General features: G+C 44.0%; 1 protein-coding gene across 1 annotated transcript; it reads right to left on the bottom strand.

The window, feature by feature from the left end:
• Nucleotides 1-1,500: 1,500 nt before the first annotated feature.
• Nucleotides 1,501-18,964, bottom strand: dnph1 (2'-deoxynucleoside 5'-phosphate N-hydrolase 1). Its single transcript, XM_048530504.1, has 4 exons — nt 18,755-18,964; nt 16,784-16,855; nt 14,160-14,270; nt 1,501-1,740 (listed from the first exon to the last, which is right to left on the bottom strand). Exons 1-4 carry the CDS (start codon nt 18,918-18,920, stop codon nt 1,622-1,624), a joined length of 468 nt encoding a protein of 155 aa, XP_048386461.1. The 5' UTR covers nt 18,921-18,964; the 3' UTR covers nt 1,501-1,621.
• Between the last annotated feature and the right edge of the window lie 42 nt (nt 18,965-19,006).

Genomic DNA, 19,006 nt, shown 5'->3' with positions numbered 1-19,006 from the left:
TTTCAATAAGGTTACCTCTCATTCTGCTAAATGCCAATCAGTACCAAATAGTTTCCCTTTTTTAAAAACCAGTGATAGTAGTTATTTATTTCTACCCCTCCTCTGCACAACTGAAGTCATTGGGAACTGGGGGAAGAACTTCACTGGTTGAAGTCATACCTCATACTAAGGTAGTTTGATTTGTTGGAAGGCCAGTTATTTCAGTCACAGCACATTTTTAAATTCACTTGAGGTGTAGGTGTTGCTGGCTGGGCCAACATTTATTGCCACCTCTGGCTGCCCTTGAAGGTGAGTGGTGGAGGCATGACAGGTCGGCACAACATCGAGGGCCGAAGGGCCTGTACTGTGCTGTAATGTTCTACGTTCTATGGTATCACCAATGTTGACATTATATTAACAGCCTGGGGTTCACCAGTGACTAGAAACTGAACTAGACTGGTCTTATAAATTCAATGACCATTAGAGCAGGTCAGAGGTGAAGAACTCTGCAGTGAACAACTTATTCACCACTTGATGCCCCAAAGCCTACCCATCATCTATAAGGCACAAGTCAATGGACATGCCTGATTGCACTGTAGCACCTTCAACACTCACTCCCTTCACTGACATAATGACAGATGTGTACTATCATTCAAGATGCACTGCAGTAACTCACCAGGATTTGTCAGCACCTTCCAAATACACTGCAACATCTGGAAGGTCAAGAGCAGCAGACACACAGGAATATCATCTGCAAATGCCCTCATTCTCAGAAGGTCTAAACATGCACCCTATCCTACCAAGCTTACACACTATAGTTCAAGGGGCAGCTCACCACCACCTTCTCATGAGCAATTAAGATTGGTCCATTTAGCAACAGTCACAGCTGATGAATGAATTTAAATAAAAAGAGGCCCAACATTTCATGCCAAAGAAAAGCCCAAATCATTTGCAACCACATTCAGCCAGAAATGCTGCATCAGTGGCCTGTCTTGGCCTCTTTCTGAGATCTCTAGCATTACAAACCAATCTACCATCAATTCAATTTACTTAAATTGATAGAAAAATGGCTGAAAGCACTGGACATTACAAAGATTTTAGGCCCTAACTACATGCCTAGCAAAGGACCAAAGGCGTGTTTGTGCTTCAGAACATAGACAATTGCCCTGTAAGCTTTATCCACAGAGAAAGAATACACACAATTTAACAGCACCTTCCAAACCAACAATTTCTGCCCTCTGGAAAGTTAAGGGCAGAAAATACATGGGAACACCAAATTCCCCTTGAAGCCACTTTCCACCTTGATTTGGAATATAATTGCTTTCCTTTAATGTTTCAGCGTAAAAATCCAGGAATTTATTCCCCAACAGCATCAAGGGTATAATCACCTGACTGCAGCAATTCAAGAAAGCAGTTCATCCCTGCTTCCTCCAGAGTAAGTAATGACTGGAAATAAATGTTGGCCAAGCCAGCAATACTGTTTTTTGTTTGAGATGTAAAAGGCTTTCAGAGATCTGATAATGCAATTTGACAGGCTGAGTATTTTATTTGTCTGGAGAGTAGAAAGCACAAATACTAGACATGAGCAATTCTTGAGTAGAAGTTCACTCTTCAGGAAAATTATTTTTGGACGGTTTACTACTCATGCCCGTAGGTGATCTTCAAAATACTGCTGTAGAATAGTTTCCACTTGCTCTTCAGAATAATCCTTCACTTGAAAGTTGGTTCCATTTTCTGCCCCTCGGATCATTGCTGAAAGAACTGAGACAGAACGGGTTTGAGTAATAACTCCTTTCAATTTTTGTAACTGTTTTCTGTTCACAACTGGAATTACACTTGCTCGTGGTGTTAGGTCATGGTACAGCAACTGCACCGGTGTATCAAAGGCGGTGACACAAAGATAAATTCTGTTTCCCTGACTAGTCACTCCCACCACAGAATAGTCATTATTCACAAGACAGAGGCTTTTACTTTGCAAACAGCAACTCAGCTGACACCACATTCCTAAAGAAAGGCAACTAGATAAGAAACCAAGGCAGAAACTTTATGCATCTTGCCAGAGATATTATAAGTCAACTAAAAGCCATATTCATCTGACAGGTCTGACACACACTTGATCTGTATAACTCAGTGACTCATCACTTAAATCTACAAGGTTAATGTGGAACAAGGCACTAAGCAATTTTGTTGAGGGGGTGTCTCAACATCAGTGGCTTGTCTGGGGCAAATCAAACAGCATTTTAGTCATGGATCTGCACGTGTTTCATCTATAATGAGTTGGCATTTTCCATGAAGCGCCAGGAAAAAAAAATTAACAATCAACAGCTTGATCAAATAAGTGAACTAATACCTTGCATATGACTGACACAAGGGAAGTTGTATTTATTGCACATCTCTACACGTCTGAAATGGTGGTGGCTTTCACTTGGACAATTAGGTAAAAAAAATCCCAGAATTTTCTCCTAACAAGCATTGTTGGTCTGCCTACAGCATGTGGTTCAAGAAGGCAGCTCACCACCACCTTCACCAGGGCGACAAGGGACAGGCAATAAAATGCCAGCCCAGCAGCACTCACATTCTGTGAATGAATAAAACAAATTGAGTAACTTGTTACAGAGGTAGTAGGAACTGCCGATGCTGGAGAATCTGAGATAACACGGTGTGAAGTTGGATGAACACAGCAGGCCACGCAGCATGAGAGGAGCAGGAAAGTTGACATTTCGGGTCGAGACCCTTCTATCCCTGATAGTTTTCTGGAACAGTATGTAATGGAACCGACAAGGGAGCAAGCTATCCTCGATCTGGTCCTGTGTAATAAGACAGGAATAATTAATGATCTCATAGTCAAGGATCCTCTTGAAAGGAGTGATCACAGTTTGGTTAAATTTAGAATACAGATGGAGAGTGTGAAGATAAAATCTAATACCAGGGTCCTATGCTTGAATAAGAGGGAACTACAATAGAACGAGGGAGGACTTGGCTAAAGTAGATTGGAAACAAAGATTTTATGGTGGGACAGTTGATGAGCAGTGGAGGACTTTCAAAGCAATTTTTCAAAGTGCTCAGCAAAAGTATATTCTAATGAAAAGGAAGGACTGTAAGAAAAGGGATAATCTGCCATAGTTGCCTAAGGAAATAAGGGAGGCTATCAAATTGAAAGAGAAGGCATACAAAGTGGCCAAGAACAGCAACTAGAAGATTGGGAAAACTTTAAAGGTCAACAGAAAGCCACAAAAAGAGCTATAAAAAAAAGCAAGATAGAACATAAGAAAAAAACTAGCACAGAATATAAAGACAGATAGCAAAAGTTTCTCTAAATATATAAAATAAAAAAGAGTGGCTAAAGTAAACATTGGCCCTTTAGGGGATCAGAATGGGAATTTAGTTATGGGATACGATGAAATGGCCAAGACATTGAACAGGTATTTTGTATCAGTCTTCACAGTGGAGGACACTAATAACAAGCCAGTAATTGACAAAGAGATGAAGGTAGGTGAGTTCCTGGAAACAATCATTATTACGGAAGAGGTAGTGGTGGGCAAGCTAATGGAGCTAAGTATTGATAAGTCTCCTGGCCCTGATGTAATGCATCCCAGGTACTAAAAGAGATGGCAGGAGAAATAGCAGGTACACTGGTGGTAATTTTCCAAAATTCGCTGGACTCTGGGGCAGTCCCAGCAGATTGGAAAACAACAAATGTGACGCCACTGTTTAAAAAGGGAGGTAGACAAAAAATGGGGAATTATAGACCGGTTAGCTTAACCTCTGTAGTGGGGACGATGCTTGAAGCTATTATCAAGGAAGAAATAGCAAGGCATCTTGATAGAAATTGTCCCGTTGGGCAGACGCAGCATGGGTTCATGAAGGGCAGGTCATGCTTGACAAATCTTTTGGAATTCTGAAAACATTATGAGCAAGGTGGACAATGGGGACCCAGTGGATGTGGTGTACCTAGATTTCCAAAAGGCCTTCGACAAGGTGCCGCACAAGAAGCTGCTGCATAAGATAAGGATGCACGGAGTTAGGGGTAAAGTACTAGCATGGATACAGGACTAACAGGAAGCAGAGAGTGGGGATAAATGAGTGCTATTCTGGCTGGCCATCAGTGACGAGTGGCGTGCCTCAAGGATCTGTGTTGGGACCACAATTACTTACAATTTGTACAGATGATTTGGAGTTGGGGACCACGTGTCGGGTGTCAAAGTTTGCAGATGACACTAAGATGAGTTGCAGAGCAAAGTGTGCAGAGGACTGTGAAACTTTGCAGAGGAACATAGATACATTGAGTGAGTGGGCAAAGGTCTGGCAGCTGGAATACAATGTACATAAATGTGAAGTCATATATTTTGGTAGGAGTAATAGTAAAAGGGATTATTACTTGAATTTTAAAAAGTTGCAGCATGCTGCTACGCAGAGGGACCTGGGTGTCGTTATCCATGAATCACAGAAGGTCTGCAGGTACAACAAGTAATTAGGAAGGCCAATGTAATTTTGTCCTTCATTGCTAAAGGGATTGAGTTTAAAAGCACAGAGGTTGTATTGCAGCTGTACAAGGTGCTGGTGAGGCCACACCTGGAGTACTGTGTGCAGTTTTCATCTCCTTACTGACACTGGAAGGGGTGCAGAGGAGGTTCACTAGGTTGATTCCGGAGTGGAGAGGGTTGGCTTATGAGGAGAGACTGAGTAGATTGGGATTATATTCATTGGAATTCAGAAGATTGAGGGGGATCTTATAGAAACGTATAAAATTATGAACAGAATAGATCCCATTTCTGGTTGCAGCAGCAGCGCGAGCGGGAGCTTGGAGCAGGAGCCTGTTGGGAAGCTGGTGAGTCAATGTTTTTGAATCTTTAAAAAGCCTACCTCGTGAATAGGCGGAGGGACGCTGAGCAGGAGCCGACACGGGACTGGTGAGTGAGTGAGGTAATATATTTGTGTGGTTGTGTTACCCAAAACACTACTCGGGTAATGTCTCCCATCCATCCTCCTCCTCGAACCAAAAAAAAAGGTTCTGTGTGCCTGAATGGTAAGGTAACAAGTTTATTTTTTATTCTTTATTTTTTAACAGAATGGGAATTTAGAATAATGGGTACGGAGGTCAGGGCAGTTGAATGTTCCTCCTGCAGAATGCGGGAGGTAAGGGTCACCACTAGTGTCCCTGCTGACTACATCTGCGGGAAGTGCACCCAACTCCAGCTCCTTGAAAACCGTGTTAGGGAACTGGAGCTGGATGAACTTCGGATCATTCGGGAGGCAGAGGGGGTTATTGAGAGGAGTTACAGGGAGGTAGTCACTCCTCAAGTACAGGAAAACGGCAGATGGGTTACGGCCAGGGGACGGAAAGGGAACCGGCAGGCAGTGCAGGGATCCCCTGTGGCCATGCCCCTCAACAATAAGTATTCCGTTTTGGATACTGTTGCGGGGGACGACTTACCAGGGGAAAGCAGTGGGGCACAGGTCTCTGGCACAGAGTCTGTCCCTGCTGCTCAGAAGAGAAGGGGCAAGAGGAGCAGAGCATTAGTCATTGGGGACTCCATAGTTAGGGGGACAGATAGGAGGTTCTGTGGGGACGAGAGAGACTCACGGTTGGTGTGTTGCCTCCCAGGTGCCAGGGTGCGTGATGTCTCTGATCGTGTTTTTGGGATCCTTAAGGGGGAGGGGGAGCAGCCCCAAGCCGTGGTCCACATTGGCACCAACGACATAGGTAGGAAGAGAGATGGGGATTTAAGGCAGAAATTCAGGGAGCTAGGATGGAAGCTGAGCTAGAATGAAGAGAGTTGTTGTCTCTGGTTTGTTGCCCGTGCCACGTGCTAGTGAGGCGAGGAATAGGGAGAGAGAGGAGTTGAGCACGTGGCTACAGGGATGGTGCAGGAGGGAGGGTTTTGGATTCTTGGATAATTGGGGCTCTTTCTGGGGTAGGTGGGACCTCTACAAGCAAGATGGTCTTCACTTGAACCAGAGGGGTACCGATATCCTGGGGGGGGGGGAGTTTGCTAAGGCTGTTCGCGTGGGTTTAAACTAATTCAGCAGGGGGATAGGAAAGGTTGAGAGTAGGGTGGTCCGAAATAAAGTTTCAGGGAAGCAAGATGGCACCGGCAAGCAAGAAGTTGGTTTGAAGTGTGTCTACTTCAATGCCAGGAGCGTCCGGAATAAGGTGGGAGAACTTGCAGCATGGGTTGGTACCTGGGACTTCGATGTTATGGCCATTTCGGAGACATGGATAGAACAGGGACAGGAATGTTTGTTGCAGGTACCGGGATTTAGATGTTTCAGTAAGAACAGAGAAGATGGTAAAAGGGGCTGAGGAGTGGCATTGTTGGTCAAGGACAGTATTACAGTTGCAGAAAGGATGTTTGAGGACTCGACAACTAGGGTAGTATGGGCTGAGGTTAGAAACAAGAAAGGAGAGGTCACCCTGTTGGGAGTTTTCTATAGGCCTCCGAATAGTTCCAGAGATGTAGAGGAAAGGATAGCAAAGATGATTCTCGATAGGAGTGAGAGAGACAGGGTAGTTGTCATGGGGGACTTCAACATTCCAAATATTGACTGGGAACACTATAGTTCGAGTACTATAGATGGGTCAGTTTTTGTCCAGAGCGTGCAGGAGGGCTTCCTGACACAGTATGTAGATAGGCCAACAAAGGGCGAAGCCACATTAGATTTGGTACTGGGTAATGAGCCCGGCCAGGTGTTAGATTTGGAGGTAGGTGAGCACTTTGGTGACAGCAATCACAATTCTGTTATGTTTACTGTAGTGATGGAAAGGGATAGGTGTATACCACTGGGCAAGAGTTATAGCTGGGGGAAAGGCAATTACGATGAGATTAGGCAAGATTTAGGGAGCATAGGATGGGGAAGGAAACTGCAGGGGATGGGCACATTAGAAATGTGGAGCTTATTCAAGGAAAAGCTCCTGTGTGTCCTAGATAAATATGTACCTGTCAGGCAGGGAGGAAGCTGTGGAGTGTGGGAGCCGTGGTTTACAAAGGAGGTGCAATCTCTGGTCAAGAGGAAGAAGAAGGCTTATGTTAGGATGAGATGTGAAGGCTCAGTTAGAGTGCTTGAGGGTTACAAGGTAGCCAGGAAAGAACGAAAGAGAGAGCTCAGAAGAGCCAGGAGGAGACATGAGAAGTTGTTGGTGGATAGGATCAAGGTAAAACCTAAGGCTTTCTATAGGTATTTAAGGAATAAAAGAATGACGAAAGTAAGATTAGGCCCAATCAAGGATAATAGTGGTAAGTTGTGTGCGGAGTCAGATGAGATAGGGGAAGCACTAAATGAATATTTTTCAACAGTATTCACTCTAGAAAACGACAATGTTGTCGAGGAGAATACTGAGATACAGGCTACTAGACGAGGTGGGATTGAGGTTCACACGGAAGAGGTATTAGAAATCCTTCAGAAGGTGAAGACAGATAAGTCCCCTGGGCCGGATGGGATTTATCCTAGGATCCTCTGGGAAGCCAAGGAGGAGATTGCCGAGCCTTTGGCATTGATCTTTAACTCGTCATTGTCTACAGGAATAGTGCCAGATGACTGAAGGATAGCAAATGTGGTTCCCCTGTTCAAGAAGGGGAATAGAGACAACCCTGGTAATTATAGAACAGTGAGCCTTACCTCAGTTGTTGGTAAAGTGTTGGAAAAGGTTATAAGGGATAGGATTTATAATCATCTAGAAAATAATAAATTGATTAGGGATAGTCAGCACAGTTTTGTGAAGGTATGGTCATGCCTCACAAACCTTATTGAGTTCTTTGAGAAGGTGACCAAACAGGTAGATGAGAGTAAACCAGTTGATGTGGTGTATATGGATTTCAGCAAGGCGTTCGATAAGGTTCCCCACAAGAGGCTATTGTACAAAATGCGGAGGAATGGAATTGTGGGAGATATATCAGTTTGGATCGGAAATTGGCTTGCTGAAAGAAGACAGAGGGTGGTAGTTGATGGGAAATGTTCATCCTGGAGACCAGTTACTAGTGGTGTACCACAAGGGTTGGTGTTGGGTCCACTGCTGTTTGTCATTTTTATAAATGACCTGGATGAGGGCGTAGAAGGATGGGTTAGTAAATTTGCAGACGACACTAAGGTCGGTGGAGTTGTGGATAGTGACGAAGGATGCTGTAGGTTACAGGGAGACATAGATAAGCTGCAGAGCTGGGCTGAGAGGTGGCAAATGGAGTTTAATGCAGACAAGTGTGAGGTGATGCACTTTGGTAGGAGTAACCAGAAGGCAAAGTACTGGGCTAATGGTAAGATTCTTGGTAGTGTAGATGAGCAGAGAGATCTCGGTGTCCATGTACACAGATCCTTGAAAGTTGCCACCCAGGTTGACACGGCTGTTAAGGCGGCATACAGTGTTTTAGCTTTTATTAATAGAGGGATCGAGTTCCAGAACCAAGAGGTTATGCTACAGCTGTACAAAACTCTGGTGCGGCCGCACTTGGAGTATTGCGTACAGTTCTGGTCACCGCATTACAAGAAGGATGTGGGAGCTTTGGAAAGGGTGCAGAGGAGATTTACTAGGATGTTGCCTGGTATGGAGGGAAGGTCTTACGAGGAAAGGCTGAGGGACTTGAGGCTGTTTTCTTTAGAGAGAAGAAGGTTGAGAGGTGACTTAATTGAAACATATAAAATAATCAGAGGGTTAGATAGGGTGGATAGGGACAGCCTTTTTCCTAGGATGGTGACGGTGAGCACAAGGGGGCATAGCTTTAAATTGAGGGGTGAAAGATATAGGACAGGTGTCAGAGGTAGTTTCTTTACTCAGAGAGTAGTAAGGGAATGGAACGCTTTGCCTGCAACGGTAGTAGATTTGCCAACTTTAGGTACATTTAAGTCGTCATTGGACAAGCATATGGACGTACATGGAATAGTGTAGGTTAGATGGGCTTGAGATCGGTATGACAGGTCGGCACAACATCGAGGGCCGAAGAGCCTGTACTGTGCTGTAACGTTCTATGTTCTATAAGATAGAAGTAGAGAGGATGTTCCCACTGGCAGGTGAAGCTAGGACAAGACGGCATGGCCTCAAGATTAGAGGGAGCAGATTTAGGACTGAATTAAGAAGGAACTTCTTCACCCAGAGGGTTGTTAATCTATGGAATTCCTTGCCCAGTGAAGTAGTTGACGCTACTTCAGTAAACATTTTTAAAGCTAAAGTTTTTTTTTGAACAATAAAGGAATTAAGGGATATGGTGAGAATGTGAGTAAGTGGATCTGAGTCCATGAAGAGGTCAGCCGTGATCTTATTGAATGGCAGAGCAGGCTCAAAGGGCCGAACGGCCTACTCCTGCTCCTAGTTATTATGTTCAGAAATGGAAGGGAAGGGGATTCTGAAATAAATAGGGATAAAGGAGAAGATAGGGTGAGAGGAGTCAGACAGGTCAAAGAGGCTGGGTTAGAGCCAGTGAAGGGGAATGTCGGTGGGGAGTTAGGAAGCGGATAGGTCAGTCCAGGGAGGATGGACAGGTCAAGGAGGTGGGATGAGGTTGGAGATGGGTGTGGGGCTTGAGGTGGGAGGAGCGGTTAGGGAGGCAGGGACCAGCTGGGCTGGTTTTGGGATGCGGTCAGGGGAGGGGACCAAACTATCCCCTCCCACATTCTCCTTCACTGGCTCTAACTCCACCTCTTTCACCTGTCTGTCTCCTGTCACCCTATCTTGTCCTTTATCCATCTTCTATCTCCCTGCCCCGTCTCCCTATTTATTTCCCCTCCCCCATTTCTGAAGAAGGGTCTCAACCCGAAGCTTTCCTGCTCCTCTGATGCTGCTTGGCCTGCTGTGTTCATCCAGCTTCACACCGTGTTAAACTAAGTAACTTGTCAGGTGACTTTAAAGGGTATTAATAGTTACCTACTAGTGAAGGGCTAAAAGGAACTGGCACTTCTAATACCTTTCATTTCAGCAACACACCAAAGGAACTTCATTCCTCCAGGATGTGGATGTGGCTGACAAGGTCTGCAGTTATTACCTTTTGTATTTGAGAAGGTGGTGGTGAGCTCTTGAAGATGCAACTAAAAGTGTTTAACAATCCATTCAAAAGGCAGTTCAGAGCCAACCAGATTGCTGTAGGTCTGCAGTCACTTAGTCCAAACTGGATTAAAATAGAACATTTGCTTTCAGAGAGAGTTGGGTTGACCAATTTAAAGAGCTGAAAGAATTCTGGAAATCATGGTCATGAAGGGGTCTTGGAGGTCCATGCAGAAGCAAGAAGAAGTGGGAACGCTGTTAGTGAGGTGGCAGGTAGCTTACATGAAGGACATCCATGAACCCATTGAGTTTTCCCAAGTTTTAATACTATGCTGGAATTGTATAGAAGATAGAAAACAGAATTCAGGGAAAGTGAACAGCACCGAATCCTCTCAAGCAAGATCCTGCAGTCCAGGTCTTGAACAGAGAGGTAGCGCATAAAGGACTCTGACCTGTACACCAGGCAATGAGGATCAGCTCACTCGTTGAATTAGAATTTCTGTTTACTATTTACTGACTGAATGCATAATGTAACATTTTTACAAGTATCACACTTGAGCAGCGGTTACTTTCTTAACCTACTGATGCAAATCAGCTTGGTTGTATGTGTCATTTTGCCAGAAACATATTTATTCAAGATGCAGCCTTGATTTGAGTTATTTTGCTTATCTCTACGTGATTTGAAACAAAGTTGGCTTGACAGTAGGCGACTGAGGGTGGAGGTTGTTCAGACTGAAGGCCATTGACCAGCAGTGTGCCATAAGGATCAGTGCTGGGTTCACTGATGTTGATTATTTATATCAACGATTTACTTGAAAATTCAGACAGTGAATGGGAGAAAACTTGTGACAGTTGCAAATCCTCACTTGGACACTTGTAGTTGTGAGATTTTCCACCACGATGACCTTAAGAACCTTGTCCATCTTGGCAGAATTCGAAATCACTACATCTGTAAGTAAAGGCTGTGGGTAGATTCTCATGGATTAGTTTAGCAAACTGAGGGGTAAATGGATTGACTGTTGGGAATGACAGAGATTACAGACCAGTTGTTTGATTTTTGTAACTGACATTTTGTAATTTGATTTTTCACTCTTGTGTTTCCTCCCGCTCAGAGGTGTTCCATCTTGCATGAGTCAGTTACTCTCATGTCTGAGCCCAGGCGGCATTTACTAAGTGACAACTCACAGTGAAGAGGCACATTAGATGTAAGCCCCATCCTGTCCTTGGCTGACATACTCGCACGTGAACGTTTCTGTTGTGGCTGAGTGGATAGCACTCTCACCTCTCCAGATCTGGGGCGAGAGTTTAGACGGTCCGCCCGGTGTAGTAACTGGGGGGATGAGAGGTTTAACCCAAACGCTGTCTACCCTCTTGGGAAGATGCAAAATATCACATCACAATATTTTGAAGAAGAGTTAAGAGGAATCATTCTTGGTATCCTGATTAATATCCCTCAGTCAACATCATAAAAAATACTCATCTGGTAGGAGCTTATCATCTACCAATTGCCTTCTGTATTTCCTGCATTTCAGAAATGACAACCTTCAAAAATAAATACATCAATGGCCCTCAAACACTTTGGAACATCTTGCAACCATCGAAGGTGCATTTTTTTTAGCATTTTCAGCAGAAATCCGAGAATACTAATCAGAAGTGTTCCCAGCCCCTGTTCCCAGCTGCTGAGGCCAGATGTAGCAAAGCCAGCAGAGAACATACATACACACCATGGAATTGAACACGCAGGCAGTCTTTTATGGACTGCAGGAGATGGACTGGATGTTCATGGTTCATACTGTCAGCTGGAAATAAGCCAGGGTACAGAGCTGTTTAATGTCTTTCAAATAATGGACTGTCACTTAGAATAGAGCTTTCAGAAATTTTCACGTTGCAGCTGTACAAAACTCTGGTGCGGCTGCACTTGGAGTATTGCGTACAGTTCTGGTCACCGCATTACAGGAAGGATGTGGAAGCATTGGAAAGGGTGCAGAGGAGATTTACCAGGATGTTTCCTGGTATGGACGGAAGATCTTATGAGGAAAGGCTGAGGGACTTGAGGCTGTTTTTGTTAGAGAGGAAGGTTAAGAGGCGACCTAATAGAGACATACAAGATGATCAGAGGATGAGATAGGGTGGACAGTAAGAGCCTTTTTCCTCGGATGGTGATGGCGAGCACAAGGGGACATAGCTTTAAATTGAGGGGTGATAGATATAGGAGAGGTGTCAGAGGTAGGTTCTTTACTCAGAGAGTAGTAAGGGCGTGGAATGCCCTGCCTGCAACAGTAGTAGACTCGCCAAGTTTAAGGGCATTTAAATGGTCGTTGGATAAACATATGGATGATAACTTTCCGTGTAGGTTAGATGGGCTTCAGATTGGTTTCGCAGGTTGGCGCAACCGAAGGCCGAAGGGCCTGTGCTGCGCTGTAATGTTCTATGTTCTATATAGGGAGCATGTTTAATCAGTTGACAAATTACACCAATTTTGGTGGTATCATGGGCAGCGAAGGTGGTTACCCAAGAATAAAACAGGATCTGGATTAGCTGGGCCTGTGGGCCAAGGAATGGAATTTAATTCAGATAAATGTGAGGTGTTGCAATTTGATAAGATACAAAGGCAGGACTTACAAAGTTAATGGTAGGGCCTTGAGGAGCGTTGCAAATCAGAGAGATCTAGGGGTGCAGGTGCGTAGTTCCTTGATAGTAGCGTCATAGGTAGACAGGGTGGTGAAGAAGGTGTTTAGCATGCTTGGCTTCAATGTTCAGAGCACTGAGTACAGGAATTAGGATGTCATGTAACTGATCTACAAGACATTGGTGAGGGCATATTTGGAGTACTGCATTTAGTTCTGATCACCTTACAATAGGAAAGATACTATTAAATTGGAACAAGAAAAATAATTCAGAAAAGATTTACAATGATGTTTCCAAGGCCCGGGGGTGGGGGTGTGGTGGTGGTGGTGGGGTGGAGGGGCAGTGTTATGAGTCATAAGGAGAGGCTGGAACTTTCTTCTCCCCTCCAGCACAGGAGACTGAGGTTTAGAGGTTTATAAAATCATGAGGGGCAAATAGAAGGTGAATAGCCACGGTATTTCTCCCCAGGGTAGCAGAGTCCAAACTAGAGGGCATTGGTTTAAGATGAGAGGCAAAAGATTTTAAAGAAACCTGAAGAGCAACTTTTTCATACAGAGGATGGTGTGTGTATGGAGCGAGCTGCCACAGGAAGTGGTAGAGTCGAATACAATTACAAAATTTAAAAGACATTCGGACAGGTACGTGGATAGGAAACGTTTAGAGGGATATGGGCCAAACGGACCTAGTTCAGTTTAGGAAAACTGGTCAGCATGGAAGAATTGGGCCAAAGGGCCTGTTTCCATGCTGTACGACCATGACTCTCTGTGTTTGCTGACAGAAGCTCACAATTCTGGGTTTTGATAGAGGACGGGTACCTGGAATGCAGTTTACTGCTGAAGGAACAATTTTTCAATCGTTTTTACAGCACTTTGTGGCTGAAAACAAGAAGCAGAGTTGGCTTGAAAAGCTTTGGGAGGGCAGTTGGATATCTACCAGCAATCTGAATAAGGAGTGAGGGATCCATAATCATGAGGTCTACAAAGAAACAGGGTGGGGATGTGCTACCATATGACTAATGGAAGAATACAATCTAATAGATAGAGTTTTACAATGATATGACTGGAATGCAAAGGAGAAATAAAACAAATTCTGAATGATGTTTATAATTTGCCTGTGTACAGCAAGACCTGTTAAAAAGATGTGCAATGAAATGGTGCAACACTGCCGGTTGATTGAGAGCATCCAGATTTCCTCTTTCAATGTTAATGGTTTCTAATAGGATTGTAACAAGGTTGTCAGCAGTGGGTCAAGGTGGCTCACCATTACCTTCCTGGTGACAGTTAGCATGGGCAATAAATGGTCGTCTTGCCTACATCTTGAGAACAAGTTAAAAAACAGGTAATCTTGAGTTTATAAGTCTTGTGCATTTTGAGTATAGGAGCTACATTTATGTAATTACTTGTTCTAAATTATGTAATTTGTCAGGGAGCTGTGTCCATCATTAGATTGTAAAGCAAACCAGATTGGTTCAGCAGGCCAATTTATCTTTACTACTGGTCCATCTACTTTCCATATTGAGTAACATGTACCAAGTCCTTCAATACACGTTAGAAGATTTCCCATTGTTTAAGTTCCAAATACTTACTATATTTTGATGATGATCTGAACAGACACAGAATATTCTTGTTCATAGCTACAGCCCTTCCAATTTCATAACCAACACCCAAGGAAGGTTGGGTAACCTCTGCCACTATTACTGTCAAGGAGAAAAACATTTCATCATTTAGAAGAACCTAACCATCTATGTAAATTAGAAAGCAGTGCATAGAAATTAACCATCATCCCTCACAGGGGCCACTGAATGGGAGCTGCAGCAAGGCACATTCGGATAAAGGAAGACACAGCAGAGAAGTGTGGTATGCAAAAGATTCCAGATTAGAAAATACAATACCCTGTGAATGGAAGCAGCAAGTTACACACTAGACTTTAAATATACGGACGTTGGAGTCTAAAATGGAGAAATTAAAGGTCATCTATTTTTGATGCAAGAAAAAAGGATCAACAATGTTGGAAATGGTGTTGGACTGTGGAACAGCAATGGGGATTCTGGAGTCCAATTGTACATCAGTAAGACAAGGGATTGGGTACAAAGAGCAATGAAATAGCTAATGGGACGTTAGTCTTCCTTTAAGAAATAAAGGAACACGGAATAAAGAGCAGACCATTCCGCTCCTTGAGCCTGTCCTGCAATTCAGTAAGATCATGGCTGATCTTCTACCACTTCCAATTTCCCCCATTCTCAAAATCAATCAGCCTCTCTACTGAATAAACCTAATACCTGTGCATCAACAACTCGGGAAGAGAGCAATCTGCAGATTAACAACCTTTTAAAGTGGAGAGATTTCTCATTAGCTCAGTCTGAAATGCCTGATCTCTTATTCTGGAATTATGGCCCAGTAATCAATTCCCAAACGTGTCCATTTTGTGATGCCACTTCGAGGTCTGAACATTGTCCAGGCCATACTGGGAATGGCTGGGGTCAGGTGCTGGCATCTAATCTCCAAGGGCAGGATTGTGCCATCGATGCCTCAGGGCTGGTAGCCCACTTGAGCCATAGCTCTAGATTCTCCAGGCAATCGATCAGTTTTCTCATTCTTCACGCTGCCTAGCTCCTCCGGTACGTCATACAGAATCCCTACAGAGTGGCCTGCTGAGTTCTCCAAACAGCATCCCACCCAGGCTCATCTCACCCCCACCTATCCCTGTAACTCCATATTTCCTATGTGTAACCCACCTAGCCTGCACATCTCTGACCACGATGGGCAATTTAGCATGGCCAATCCACCAAACCTGCACATCTTTGGACTGTGGGAGGAAATCCATGCAGATACAAATAAAATGTGCAAACTTTACACAGACATTTGCCAAGGCTAGAATCAAACCTTCATCCCTGATGCTGAGGCAGCTGTGCCAACCGCTGTCAATGTGCCATCCTACATGTTTCAATTAAATCACCAGTTGTTCTTCTCAACACCTGAAATAAAGGCCTTATGGAGTCATTCTCTCCTCATAACTCAACTGTAATTTCTTCACTGATCTGATGAACCTTACACACGCTGTCTCTACAGCAGCTAGACCTTTCCTGACTGAAGGAGACCAAAACTGCACACAGTACTCTAGAAGTGACTTCACCAATTCCTCCAACTCCACAGCTTACATGTCGCTCCAAAGGAGGAAGGGATCATTTCTGAAGAAGGGTCTAGGCCCGAAAAGTTAGCCTTCCTGCTCCTCTGATGCTGCTTGGCCTGCTGTGTTCATCCAGCTCTACACCTTGTTATCAGAGATATCTCCTGCACCATTTTCTTTAAACATATTCATGGGATACGGAAGTCTCTAGCTTGGCCAGCATTTACTGCCCATGCTTAATTGCCCTTGAGAAGGTGGTAGTGAACTGCCTTCATGAATCAACTGCAGTTAGAAGGGAATTCCAAGATTTTGACCCAGCGACATGGACGGAATGGTGATATATTTCCAAATTAGGATGGTGAGCGACTTAGAGTAGAACTTATAGATGGTGCTGTTCCTGTACATCTGCTTCCTTTGTTCTACTAGATGGAATTGATTGTGGGTTTGGAAGGTACAAGTGCTGGCTGACTGAACGTTTTGAGTCCATTATGACTCATCTTCAGAAACAGACATCATTTTGTTTCTCTATCCACTGATGCTACCAGACTTGCTAGGTTCACCAGCATTTATGTGTTTGTTTCAAGCCATAGAATTTTGCTTTTATTTGTGGGTTCTGGAAGGTGCTGACTAAGGAGCCTTAGAGAATTCCTGCACTTCATCTTGCCAGTTACCATCCCAAACCAGGGTATTGTCCAGGATATTACCGCAAAGAGGTGAACTACTTCAGTATCTGAGGAGCTGTGTTCCTATTGACTCCAGTTTTTCTAGGGCTCCTTGATGCCAATCAGTAAAAATCAAGTCTGCCCTTGATGTCAAGGACAGTCACTCTCACCTCACCGGTTTTTTGTACATGTTTGAACCAAGATTGTAATGAGCTGAGAGGTCTTGGCATAGCCCAAACTGGGCATCAGTGAACAGGTTATCACTGAGCAAATGCTGCTTGATAGTACTGTTGCTGACACTTCTATGACTTTACTGCTGATCGAGAGTAAACTGACGGGGTGGGAATTTGCTGGTCAGTTTTGTGGCTGTCCTGGGACAGCTTGGCTAGGGACAGAGCATTTATTTACAAACTAAACTCACCATCAGCCTCCTGTAGCCACTTCAAATCTCGATCGTGGATATATTTATCTCCAGACTTTACTCCATCTTCGCCTGCCAATTACCCAATAAAGAATGAATACTAAGTTTCAAATCAATTAAAATACACGAGCAAGCTGACTAATTTCACCGAAAGACTAGCACATCCAATTATAAACAAGTGGTCCTTCATTTCCTTTTCACTAAAGGAAAAATCACCCCGAGCTGCCTCACGCCCACTTTCTCACTCATTGGTGCTGTTCATCCTTGCCATCACCTACACAACTACAGTGTGTGTGTCTCTCTCAAGACCTAACGCACACTCCTGCCCCAAATCCTGACAATGCAGCTCAGTTGACGCCACTCTTGTCTGTATTGCATGGTTCCACTTGACAGATCACTGGACAAAGATAACTCTCGAGTGCAATACCAAGCAGATGTTGCATTATCAGAGGTCAAAATGTTTCTGGCAAGTGGTGGCCATATCAGCAACCTCATTAATAGTGCACAAGCCATTTGCTCACCATGTAAGCTTCATGCTGAAATACAGTGCATGATAGTCATCCTGTAAGATGATGGCTAGACTGTCCAATAATTTTCCATTTCAGATTATACAAACTCATCCGTGGTCCTGCAAAATTCCCAGTCTACATCAGATTTCCCAGGATGTGTAAAGAATGTCAAAGTTTTGAGTAGCAGATTCAACTAGCTGTTTGAAGCTGCTACTGTGCAGTAGAAACACAACTGATGTTCATCACTAACAGGATGCTGTTGTCAAGCCAAAAAGAGGTTCTTCCAATCACACAAGCCATCAATGTGGTATATGAATTTCAGTGCCAGCGTGACGGTAAGTACAAAGGCTGAACATAGTAACTTCCTCCAGCTGTTCACAACAAGGTACCACTGCAGCAACCAGCCGACATTTGTCGGCTAAGACTGAAATTAAATAACATTTGCTAAATAATCTTGAGTGGGCAGAAAATTAAAACCACAACAAAACTGGGATTGCCGGTCAGCACAGTGTATTTCCATGTGATAGAAGCCGCCATCTATTAATACACTGGACCATGTTCTTTGCAGAAAGATCACACACATGCACTGTGCCTGTTCCAACTCAAAAAAGTGACAGTGATGGGGGGTGGGGGTTGTTGATGAAAGGAGAGACACCCCCTCTCTCCAGCTTTCCTCTCTTTTTCGCTTTTCCCCTTCTCCTCCTCCTCTCTCTCCCTCAATTCCCCTTCCCAGTTCATCACAAAAATCAGCCTTTAACTCATTGACTCCATCTACACTTTCTGCTGCCTCAGGACAGCAACCAACACAATCACAGACCCTTCCCACCCCAGTTATACTCTTGTCCATCTGGCAGAAAATAACAGTTTGCACACGTATATAAATAGATTCAAGAACAGCTTCTTTTCAGCTGTTATTCGACTTCCGATGTGGAGGTACCAGTCTCAGCCTGGGGTGGACAAAGCCAGAAGACACCAGGTTATAATTCAAAGATGATAAAATGTGAGGCTGGATGGTTATAATTCAACAGGTTTACTTGAAATCACGAGCTATCAAAGCAGTGCTCCTTCATCTTCACTTCACCTGACGAAGGAGCCGTGCTCTGAAAGCTTATGATTTCAAATAAACCTTTTGGCATGGTGTGACTTCTGACATTAAGCTTCTGAATGAGCCTCTCAAACATTAAATTTAACGTCAGTCTCGCTCTCTGTGCACTTTGCAGCTGTAACATTGTACTCTGTTCTCTTATCCTAATGCACATTGTATGGTATGATCTGCCTGTACTGCACACAAAATAAAAACGTTTTACTATATCTAGGTGACAATAATAAAACAAATCCTCTCAAGCGGGGACCCTAAAACGGACATTTTCTCTAAAGCTCACCCTAGAAGTGGGTCATTCACTCAGTAATTTCTTCCTCCAACCTCCCCGCGCTGTCTCTGCCACCAAACATTTTCAATCACCTTTCTCCACTAAATCCGGGTTGCCGATATGCTCAGTAAAAACGCGTCCAAATTTCTTCAAGTAGTTGATAATCCGACAGTAAATGTCCACATCCTGCCTCCCACCCCTGATGCTCCCACAAAAATAAATGCCGAGACCCATGCTGCCACTACGCTCTCCACGCATGCACTTTTCCTCTCTCCCTAAGACGCTCACAGCCGTTGCCAATATTAAAGATGGCCCCGCACAACCGCAGCACGCTCAGTATTTTT

This window comes from Stegostoma tigrinum, chromosome 4, assembly GCF_030684315.1.
Source record: "Stegostoma tigrinum isolate sSteTig4 chromosome 4, sSteTig4.hap1, whole genome shotgun sequence".
Taxonomy (NCBI): domain Eukaryota; kingdom Metazoa; phylum Chordata; class Chondrichthyes; order Orectolobiformes; family Stegostomatidae; genus Stegostoma; species Stegostoma tigrinum.
The sequence above is the reverse complement of the archived record's forward strand: the minus strand, read 5'-3'. Positions and strand labels throughout refer to the sequence as shown.

What these genes read in the sequence shown, in the direction of transcription:
- dnph1 (XM_048530504.1), bottom strand. Translation starts at nt 18,920, where the DNA reads ATGCGTGGAGAGCGTAGTGGCAGCATGGGTCTCGGCATTTATTTTTGT. An exon ending in GTGGCTACAGGAGGCTGATG is followed by an intron (nt 14,271 to 16,783) that starts GTGAGTTTAGTT and finishes TCTCCTTGACAG; the next exon opens with TAATAGTGGCAGAGGTTACC. An exon ending in CAGATCATCATCAAAATATA is followed by an intron (nt 1,741 to 14,159) that starts GTAAGTATTTGG and finishes GTTCTGTCTCAG; the next exon opens with TTCTTTCAGCAATGATCCGA.